General features: G+C 37.0%; 1 protein-coding gene across 1 annotated transcript; it reads left to right on the forward strand.

The window, feature by feature from the left end:
• Nucleotides 1-4,933: 4,933 nt before the first annotated feature.
• Nucleotides 4,934-11,063, forward strand: PLCL2 (phospholipase C-like 2; the record flags this gene model as incomplete). The annotated part of the gene is made up of 2 exons (XM_010282887.1): nucleotides 4,934-7,414; nucleotides 10,860-11,063. Coding segments are annotated over exons 1-2 (2,640 nt in total), but the record flags the coding sequence as incomplete, so codon positions are not given.
• Nucleotides 11,064-11,563: the final 500 nt, after the last annotated feature.

An 11,563-nucleotide genomic window follows, 5' to 3' on the forward strand; every position in this document is an offset into this window, starting at 1 on the left:
GTTTGGGATTAATTAAGTAGACATTCTTGGGACTGTAGCTCCTGCAGACTGTATGCCATCATTGCCACAAGGTGTGTGAGTTTCTTCACATGTCAAAGCTCAGACATTTACAGTCAAAAAGCCTGCAGCAAGGTGCTGGGGTTGAGGGGGGGTGTCTTATGCTCTATTTTTTATGTAGTTGCTTGGTTGGCAGAGCACTCACCAACTCATTGACTAGCCCTTCTGCCTGGGGATCTTCAAATGCGCAGCCCCTCATGTGCTAGCTGCATGCTCTCAAGAGTAGGATGGAGCTGCCTTCCACAGTTCTGACGAACCTCTGGTATATAAACACAAATGGCAATTTTGTATGGTTAGAGCATAAACAAAAAGCAGCAGGATCTGTCCACTGAGGAGGTGGGTATTCCTCTGAGAGGGCAAAAGTCAGTGTTCAGGTCTCTGCTGCACGGACTGCTTGTACATTTTGCATTCAGGGTCACCAAGTGAAATGTTTATAGAGTAATGACATCAGGGACTTTCACTTCCCAGATGAGTGCTCTAAAAATGTGTCATTCTGCCACTTCCTCTTGTTACCATTGTCTTGTCTTTGTAAAGTCCTCTGTCCCAAAAGGATTACCTTAGTGGGCTAAATGCAGATAGAAGCCTTAATCTTCAAATCTCAGTTAGCGTTAACTACCGCATCAAAGCTGCAGCTAGCTGCTTTAGTTGTGGAGGGAGGCAGGGATCGGAGACACCCATCTCCCAAGTTGTTGTTGGCGAGTGTAAGAACCATTCTGTATTGGCAGATGGAAGGACTGTTCTGCACAGTGCACCAGTTGCAGCCTCTCACTTCCCACCTTGGGGGGTTGGCAGGCCCCTGCCTTGGGCTCTAAGTTTCTTCCTAGAGTGTTCTAGGTTCCACTGTACTGAGCAGTACCTAAACTTCTTGGTAAGTCCAGGACTGGATGTTTTTTGAAGTACTGCTTTCCCCATGGTGTCTTCTGGGGCATATTTACAGGTCATAAAGTTCACTCTCTGCATCCTTTCCTTTAGTAGGTGTTTGCAAACCTTGCACTATTCATTGTTTCCTCTATCATCTTGATCTATTACGTTATCAAATCTCTCTTTGGACTCTGCCACTGTCCCTATCAGTAGCCGCCGTTACTGGAACCACTCTTTAAATAATTTTATCATAAAGTTGCTTGTATTAAAAGCTTTGCTGTTCAAAAATGATGTGCATGTCTCTCAATGTCTGATGCAAGATTCTTTGTTGTCTACAGAATTCTGTTCTGTAGATAGCACTGTCTTAGTCACAGAACCATTTCTTTGTACCTTGAGAGGGATAAAGAAAAAAGCTATGGTGGAGATACTGTTCTGTGTTTGGTTTTTTTAAGCCATTTTCTCCAGCTATCTCTGTCTCGTTAAGTGCCGGAGATGTCGGCTGGGATTATTTCTGTTTTTTAAATGGCTAAATACTTAATTTTCTGTTGCTACGAACTCCTGGATAAACTAAACTCTTTGTGTTGTCACTTGTAGTGGATATTAGCAAAGTTTCATAACAGTTTTACCTGTGGTCTGGTTTGTTTCTCAAAACTTCTTTCAGGTGGCCTTGGATGCGGCGCACACAGTTTTAGGAAATGTATTGAGGAGGTGGTCTTCCTGATTTCAATGATTAAGTCTTACGAAGAACAGGCAGTCTTTAGGGGAAGTCCTGAGTTATGGTGACAGTACCTGTTCTAATCTGAAGATTGACATGGTCTTCATTGTGTGAGAGATCCTAGAAGGACTCTGAAAGTTGTTCCAGCACAAAATTTGTAGCTTCTGCCATGGACAGAATTATGCACCTGCACTGTAGAGTCATCTTGAACAGCATCAAGAATGCTCTAAGTCTCAGGAATGCTGAGAAGTCACTCCTGTGTTTGTTCAGATCCACAGAGTTTTCTAATGTGCCAGTCTTCTTGATTCAAGACCGACTTAAAGGCATGAGAGTGACCCAGTTCATGAATGCCACCCTGCTTTTAGGGTGAAATCCTCCACATCATATAGAAGAATATATTTGCCTCCTTCTCCATGCCAGACTATCTCCCTGAGGCTCACAAACATGTTCCGTGGAGAGTGCACACTCTATGCAATCACATTCTCATCTTATGAGTGAGAGTTTCTCTTCTGTTTCTTTTTAGACAGCCACTTATTCGTTGAGTAATTCTGGCCAGTGTCTTTGGGGAAATATCCTTTAAGTTGTTCTGTTTATGCAGATTGATTGCGACTGCCATGTCTCAGTCAGGATGGGGACTCGCACGAGCAATCTGGTAGTTCAGGGTCACTGATCTCTGGAGAAGCAAAAACTTATAAAGTGTGTTCTGGAGTTCAGAGCTGTGAGAAACTCACAAGAGTATTTTTAAAATTTGTTTTTGTGGTCGCCACATTCAGACAATGATGTCTACTGATGAATAAGCCAAGTGGTGAGATTGCTTTACCCTGCAGAAATGCAGAATACTGTCAAACTGGTCTCAGATTCATCTGGCAGGCAAGCAAAATAGCCTTGCAGGTGTGGTAGATTGAATTATCCTTCTGATGCGCATGTGTAAACTCCAATTCAGTCTTCAGGTAGCTAGAGTTGGGAATGGGGTTGCCTTGAGAAGGACCTTTTTACATCAGATGGCAGATTTTTTTCTCCCTTGCCATTCCATGTCTTGGATCAGACACAGTCCTGATCATAGAGAAAGGCATAGGCCTTCCATCTGTTTGGTAGATACTGATCACAGTCAGGCAAGGTAGTACTTCCCAGGCATTGATGGTTCTGGTGTCAGGAAGTTATCTGACAGCTGTCTCTCACTGAAGAGTTCAAGAAATATATCCGCCTCCTAGGTCTGTGACTGAGAAATCTGGAACATTAAGAAGTTTCAACATGCTTCATTCCAAGCCCTAAAATACTGGGCAGGAATGTCATTGCTCATTTCTGTAGGGCTGTCCCTTGACACTTTTTTAGGTTAGGAGATGTAGATAGACCGGTAGCCAGACAAGGAGCTAGGCTTATAAGAGAACAAAAATCTTTGTAAACAAGACTCACATTTGTAATTTATTTTTTTTTTTTAAATTAAAGAAATTTGCTTTTGTTTGAAAGCAATCCTCATGCCCAAACTACATGAGATTCCAAGAGTCAACTGTGTGTGGTATCCATTGCAGGTGTTTGATCTGGACTCAGAAATAGAACAGTCCTCTGTTGGGTTATTTGCTTTTACTGGTCTCTTGAGAACTTGCGTAAAGCAAATTCTTCTGTCATTAAAGGTGCAAGAATCATATGAATGATCAGTTTTCTAAAACACAGAACGGCAAGTATTAAGTCTGCTTACTTCACTAATCATTGTTTTCTATGAAAGGTTTTTCAGATGCATATAAATTAAATTACAAAAACACAATTCTGCATTTTCAATTTAATGAAATTAAACATACAGCACATATGCCCTGAACTGGAAATGCATTCTGTAATGGATGGTTTTTATTTGAACATCTGTTCAATGTAGCAATCATTAAAAGCTTTTTTCCCCTCTCCTTTCTGCCATATAAGTAACGCTGATTTGCACTGGAACACTTCAAGTGGAAGACTATTAGAGGGAAAATCAACATTCTTTCTGTATAAAGCTGGAAAAGTAATTTTTTGAGCGGTGCTGCAATATAAGAAGAACACTTCTGATTGGGTATCTAACATAAAAAGATTATTTCATGAAAGTATTATTTCAGACTACAAGTTAGGTTATCAAGATACATGATGCTTTTAAAAAAAATGCAGCATTTTTTCGATTTCAGAAAATGCAGATAATGAAAGCACACATTTTTCTTAAATTCAGTTCCTTCTCATGAAATTGATTATAATTAAGTCATCTGTTACTGATTTATTTACACTTCTTTGAATTAATACAAACAGCAAATAGAGGTAGCTAAATTATATTATTTTGTCCTTTTTTTTTTTTTTTTTTTAATAGCTTATATATCCAGTTTTCTACCCAAGCTTTCTCTAGTAAACTTAGACTTCTGGGTTATTGCATTGTTTTAAGAGAAAAGGTGAATCACTTTTGCTTCCCTTCCTGACCAGGTCTTGCATTTTCCATTCAAGTTCTTTCTAATGATATGCAGCTTCTTTGGAACCAGCTAAACTTTAATCCTCTCAGGTGGTTCCGTCCTGAGTCACTGTCGTATTTCCTGAAACTCAGAACTTGCAGTGAATTATATCTGCTCCAGTCCAGTTGCTTGAGTTTCAGTGTAGCTTCTTAAGACTAATATGGATGGTTTCTTAGTATAGGGGTGGGATGCATGTGTCAATGCTCTGGGCAGTTCGTGGGAAGAACATGGATAGGTGCAATAGAGAAGGGAGCTATGTGTAACAAGTGTTGTTAACATCTTGTGTACTTAGATTAGGACCATGTCGTGTGTATTTTATATAGTTAATTGTGTAGTAATGTTTCTCTGGTGTTCATGAGGACCCTGTCAGCATGGTATTAAAGCATTATATTCCGTACTGACAAAGTTCAGCAAGTATCAGGAGGACTGTATAAGGACTTGGAGGAAAGCTTACTTCCTACTGCCTTGTCTGTAGAATGCATTAGCTCTGTAAGTAGGTTATTACTGATCAAGTAAAATGCATTTATACAGCATTATTATTGCATTAGCATTCAAAACTTGCTTTGTTTAATTTTGTGTTCATACAAAATATTAAAAAAACCAAACAAACCCTGGAAGATGACTTACATAGGCAAGAACAAATATGAAGCCATTATTACTATTATCATTTGTGATGCTTCCAATAAGAATTTCCATCTTACTGGTCACCACACAGATGCTAGACCTTTTTGAACTACATTATGGACTTTCAGCTGTAAGTTGAAACCTATTTCAGTGTTGAGCAAAATCATACTGATACATGTTTTCTTTTTTTCCCCCCCTTGTTTACCAGGATGGTACGAAACAAAAGCGAGAACGGAAAAAGACTGTGTCATTTAGCAGTATGCCAACTGAGAAAAAGATCAGCAGTGCAAGTGACTGTATAAATGCAATGGTTGAAGGCTCTGAGCTCAAAAAGATTCGATCCAACTCTAGGGTATATCACCGATATTTTCTTTTAGATGCAGATATGCAGTCTTTACGCTGGGAACCTTCAAAAAAGGATTCTGAAAAAGCAAAGATTGATATTAAATCAATCAAAGAAGTAAGAACAGGAAAAAATACAGATATTTTTCGCAGCAATGGAATATATGACCAGATATCAGAAGACTGTGCATTTTCAATTATCTATGGAGAAAACTATGAGTCACTAGATCTTGTTGCTAACTCAGCAGACATTGCAAATATTTGGGTTACTGGCTTAAGATACCTGATTTCTTATGGAAAACATACTCTAGATATGATAGAAAGTACTCAAGATAATATGCGGACTTCATGGCTTTCACAGATGTTCAGTGAATCAGATATAGAAAATTTGGGACATATACCCCTGTGTAATGCTGTACAGTTTATAAAAGACTTAAATCCTGGTTTAAAAAATAATAAAATTGAACTAAAATTCAAGGAGTTACATAGATCCAAGGAAAAAACTGGTACTGAAGTAACAAAAGAAGAGTTTATTGAAGTTTTTCATGAGCTTTGTACCAGACCTGAAATCTATTTCCTGTTGGTTCAGTTTTCAAGCAATAAAGAATTCCTAGATACCAAGGACCTCATGATGTTTTTAGAAGCAGAACAGGGTATGGCACACGTCACGGAAGAAATAAGCCTTGAAATTATTCAGAAATACGAGCCAGCCAAAGAGGGCCAGGAAAAGGGTTGTCTTTCTATAGATGGGTTTACGAATTACCTTACTTCACCAGACTGCCACATATTTGATCCAGAACATAAAAAAGTTTGTCAAGATATGAAACAACCTTTATCTCATTATTTTATAAATTCATCTCATAATACATACTTAATAGAGGATCAGTTTCGAGGGCCTTCTGACATCACAGGTTACATTCGCGCTCTTAAAATGGGTTGTCGAAGTGTTGAACTGGATGTATGGGATGGTCCAGATAATGAGCCTGTGATTTACACAGGGCATACAATGACATCACAGATTGTCTTCCGTAGTGTGATTGACATTATTAACAAGTATGCATTTTTTGCTTCAGAATACCCTCTTATTTTGTGTTTAGAAAATCATTGTTCTATTAAGCAGCAGAAAGTGATGGTACAACACATGAAAAAAATTTTGGGGGACAAATTACATACACAGTCTCCAAACATTGAAGAATCTTATCTTCCATCACCGGAGTCACTTAAAGGGAAAATACTAATTAAAGCAAAGAAGCTTTCCTCTAATTGTTCTGGACTAGAAGGAGATGTTACAGATGAAGATGAAGGAGCAGAAATGTCACAGAGAGTGGGGAAAGAGGGGGTAGAACAGCAAAACTCAATGATGGGGAAGAGATTTCAGCTCTGCAAAGAACTCTCTGAGTTGGTAAGCATATGTAAATCAGTTCAGTTCAAAGAGTTTCAAGTTTCATTTCAGCTCCAGAAGTACTGGGAAGTGTGCTCATTTAACGAAGTGCTTGCAAGCAAATATGCCAATGAAAACCCAGGAGACTTTGTAAATTACAACAAACGTTTTCTTGCGCGAGTTTTCCCCAGTCCGATGAGGATTGACTCTAGTAATATGAATCCCCAGGACTTTTGGAAATGTGGTTGTCAGATAGTAGCAATGAACTTTCAGACGCCTGGCTTAATGATGGATCTTAACATCGGTTGGTTTCGACAAAATGGAAACTGTGGCTATGTCCTTCGTCCTGCAATCATGAGAGAAGAAGTATCCTTCTTTAGTGCAAATACGAAAGACACTGTGCCTGGAGTTTCACCTCAGCTGCTTCATATTAAAATCATTAGCGGGCAAAACTTTCCTAAACCCAAAGGATCAGGTGCCAAAGGTGATGTTGTGGATCCTTACGTGTATGTTGAAATACATGGAATCCCTGCTGACTGTGCAGAGCAAAGGACGAAAACTATGCATCAGAATGGGGATAATCCAATTTTTGATGAAAGCTTTGAATTTCAAATAAATTTACCAGAACTAGCTATGGTGCGTTTTGTAGTACTGGATGATGATTACATTGGGGATGAGTTTATCGGGCAATACACTATTCCCTTTGAATGTCTACAGACTGGTTATCGGCACGTTCCTCTGCAGTCTTTAACTGGTGAAATGTTAGCACATGCTTCCTTGTTTGTGCATGTGGCCATTACTAATCGAAGGGGTGGTGGGAAACCTCATAAGCGGGGCCTCTCTGTGAGGAAGGGCAAGAAATCAAGGGAATATGCTTCAATGAGAACGTTATGGATTAAAACAATAGATGAAGTGTTCAAGAATGCTCTCCAACCTATCCGGGATTCCACGGATTTGAGAGAAAATATGCAGGTACAGTTTTTACAATGAATTTATTGGTTCTTACATGTAATTTTGTATTGTGATGCATATGGAATATATGTTATTAAGAGTCTTGCCGCATTTTGTAAATTATGTTATTCGAGTCTAATGCTTGAACAGCTTTAAAAATGGGTTATGTCAAAGCAGTCTTTTAGGTGATACTGTCTACTGAGGTAACCTTGGATGCATATGTGGATTTTGTTGAATGTGAACTGGAAATATGACTCCAGTGTTAGAACTCAATCCTGTTGACTCGTCCTATGTCTTTGAAGGAATGTTAGATATACACTAGAGGAAAGTTTGGCAATATTTTAGTTTTAGAAAATCAAGTTAAACAGAAATGCAGGAGGAAAATAGAGCTGATAGAAAAAGGAGACTTTACTGCTTATTAGAAAACTTCTTGTACTTGAAGGTATGTTTAGCATATTTTCGCTGAGGTATTGTTTTTTTTCCTCATTCCCAAATAGAAGGCAGTCCTTTCTGAAAGACCATTTGCTTTCCATGATTCTTCCTAGCAAAAATATGTTAGAAATACATGGAGTTAGTGCTAAGGTATTAAAAGACATACTGTAGAAGAAATTAACGTTACCTTAAAGGTCTTGTATAGTAAACACATTGAATTTCAGGAAAAGGTACAGGCTGAGGTGCATGTTTTTGTGGAAGCCAAGAGATCCCACTTCAAAAATGCATTGTTTGGAGATTCCCATAAAGATTCCAGGTAAATAACCCTTTTAGACATAGATTAAAATGAGTTGTAAACCTGTGTTTTATTTAATAAAGCTTTTAATTATTTGTAGACTTCTGATGGAGTACTAGCAGTGATCAATAAAATTAAGCATAGTCATTTCAAATGAAGTGACCTATTAAATCCTCTTACTCTTACATAGTGTTAAGGGGAAGCTGATTAAAGGAAATGTCTAAGACTTGATTCTGGATTTTAAAGGCACATCAGTGTAGATAAATTTTCTTCATGGATAATCTTACATTGAAGAGATTTTACTAGTAATACAGTTTTAAAACTCATTTTTTTTCATATGAAAGAAGAAATTAGTACAGCATTATGAAGTTCTCCCATTCCACTTGGTCTATAAAATTGCTATACTAAAAGATTATTAAAAAAATATGGGATGATATTTTGACTCATAAATGTTTCACATTATGGTCTACATATAAAGTGAACTTTAGCCATAGTTAACCTATTGAAGGCTAGAATTCTGTCATATAAAGGATACTGTGTCTTAAGACACCTTTCAAGGAAGAGCTGAACCTAAGATTTAAGGAAACAGTGAAAACGTACAGTTTTTGTAGCTACTTTAAACTCTTTACTGTCCATGCTACAGTATTTTCCAGAATGAGTATAATTGAAAACAGGTGGCTGCTTTGAACATGAGATATTAAAAGGTATTTTATGTATTTTATTCTGTCAGTTTGAAAGTTGTGCTCTCAAGTAAATTCATCATTATCTCTCAAAATGCTGTCAAGAAGATATTTCGAGCACATGAGGGAATATTAATTTTGCATAGCTTTACTGACAGATTATATAATGTGCACAACTTAAACTTGCACAACTAAGGTTCTAATAAAAGAACTAATAAAAGTAAAAAACCCCACTCAAAATAAGTATCAACTTATGTGAGATTTGTTTAATTTCTATATTACTGAAATTTTGCATTATAAATCTTTATGATTTTTATGAAACAGAAGTAATGTCCTCACAAACCAGATTATAAAGAGCAAAGTTGTTTTTTTTTTTAATAGAAGATGGAAGAAAAAAAAAGTGTGCAGCCATGAGTTTAATGGTTTCTCTAAATCTGTGTACAAATAGCTAGGCTTTTTTCTTCCTTGTTAGGTACTACATTACTGTGACAAAAGCTGTTGTAATGAAGTGTTGTTACATGTTAATCACTGATAAAAGTATAACATGAGTGATTAAACTGGATGTGATATTGCATGTTTAAATGGCTTGACAGTATGAGGGATAGTCTCTGGATAAACAGTTGGAAGTCCAAAGGCAAGAGTTACAGCTGTAGTTCTGTCCTGCCTGCCATTAGTTAATATATATGTTCCCTGGGTCCTTATTAACCTCTCTGTAAATTGTTGTTCATAATGGCGTACCCATGATGTTTATCTCGAACAAAATCTGTTTGAATGGACTTCCCAGTGTCTGTCTTTTCAGCTGTGGAGTTATTGTGTCATTAAGGTGTACTCCAGTTAATAAAAGTAGTTTCTGTTTCCTGGACGTTTACTAGATGCTAAACATTTACTGAGCGTTAAAGTACACTGTAAGTGATTGTAGTAGATGCAATTTAGTATTTACATAATTTTGTGTGAATATGCTATATATACATATTTTGAGGTCTCCTTTGGGTATTTTGTCTCATAAAGAGACAGCAAAATATTTCACGTTTGATTCCTGTTTGCATTAAGGTTGACATCTCTGTAAGAAATTTGTCCACAAACGAGTCTTACCATGCCAGCAAGATGGAAAGTGGTTTTGATTAAAATTCAGATTTGTGTCAGATGCCCTCTTTGGGTAAGACGAGAGAGACAAGGAGCACTGAGCACATTTGTAACTTAAATATACCGTGTTTTTGGTTTTGTTTCCTATAGGAATACAAACTCCAGACCTGCCATAGATCACCAGCTCCCACTTGGTACAAAATGCCTAATTTCATTACAGTGCTAAAAATGTTCCCATCATGGAATTTCCGTGGCTACTTGGAGTCACATTGTATTTCTAATACTGGAAATTTTCTTCAAGTTTAAACGTGTGGTTTTGTATTCTACCATATTGCATATCAAATACAACTATAATAAATTTTAGGGAAAGGTACAAAATTGGTTTTTATATAGAAGTACCTTAAAAATTCACTTAAGTGTGATTCTGTGATAGGAATGCCATCGGTAATGGAGTGCTGGGTTTCTGAATCACACCAAATGGGAGCCAGCAGATCCACAGCACGTCTGGACTATAGTTCAGGTATGTTTAAAATTACAAATGGGCTGAATTCCTCCTTCCACTTCACTTTGCTTATTTGGGACGTTCAGCACCTAATATTTTGTTTCTATTGGTGGCATTTTAAAAATTACTTTGAAGTGTCTTTTAGAATTTTTTTGAGATATATAACCAGTATGTTTTAGAATTCATTTGTTTGCATGGTTAATTTTAGTAGTGGTAGAGACCAGAGATACTTGTCTAAATCGATCTTTTTTTTTTTCCTGTGGCAAGTATTGAATTCTGTTTGAATTTTTAACATTTTTGGTAAAATATATGTGTAATATTAATTGCGTTGGAAAACTGCCAGTTCTTCCGGGAAAAGCTGTGGTAATTCTACATTGTAGCTCAACTATAACAGGGAAATATTTTATCCTGAAAGAATGAGACATTAAAATTAATATTTAACTGTAAAGGAAACTCTTTCTTTCCTTTTTGCAGAATGCAGTAGTTTCATTCAAAGAATTATGTGGCCTCTCTCCTGTAGCAAATCTTATGCAGTGCATTTTGGCAGTGTCTACACGCTTGGTTGGGCCTGATAATACACCCTTGGTAGTCCTGAATCTCAATGATCAGTATCCGACTATGGAGCTCCAAGGGATTGTTCCAGAGGTCTTGAAAAAGATTGTAACAGCATATGACATGGTGAGTAGTCCTTTGTGGCTCTTTTATATGCTATTTGAAAGACTTTTTTTTAATAATACACAGTACCATGCCTGTTTTGAAAGGTCATTTTAACCTGTGACTTTCTATTTCATGCTTCATTACATGTGCTTGAAAGACATTCCCATGAATGTACAGCAACTGATAGTGTTTTCATATTGGGTAAAACATAGAGATTAATACACTGCATGCAAATACGTAAGTGTTTGTACACTTCAGAAGGAAAAGTGGTTATAATCAAGAGAATTTAACATGAAGAGGATGTATTAATTTACCTGTTGTGCAGTAACTTGAAACTTTTTGCTTATATATAAACCTTTTACATTAACTTGCTACTTTACATTTTCCAGTTTGTGGACCTTGATTTCTTTTGGCTTTGACTCAACACAGACTAGGAAAACGTCAGGAACTGCTTTTAGGAATTGTAGTTTTATAAGCACCTTGAAGTGTTAAATTCTACACATATTTTTTCATTTTCCTTT

This window comes from Phaethon lepturus, unplaced genomic scaffold, assembly GCF_000687285.1.
Source record: "Phaethon lepturus isolate BGI_N335 unplaced genomic scaffold, ASM68728v1 scaffold21362, whole genome shotgun sequence".
In the NCBI taxonomy this organism is placed as follows: Eukaryota; Metazoa; Chordata; class Aves; order Phaethontiformes; family Phaethontidae; genus Phaethon; species Phaethon lepturus.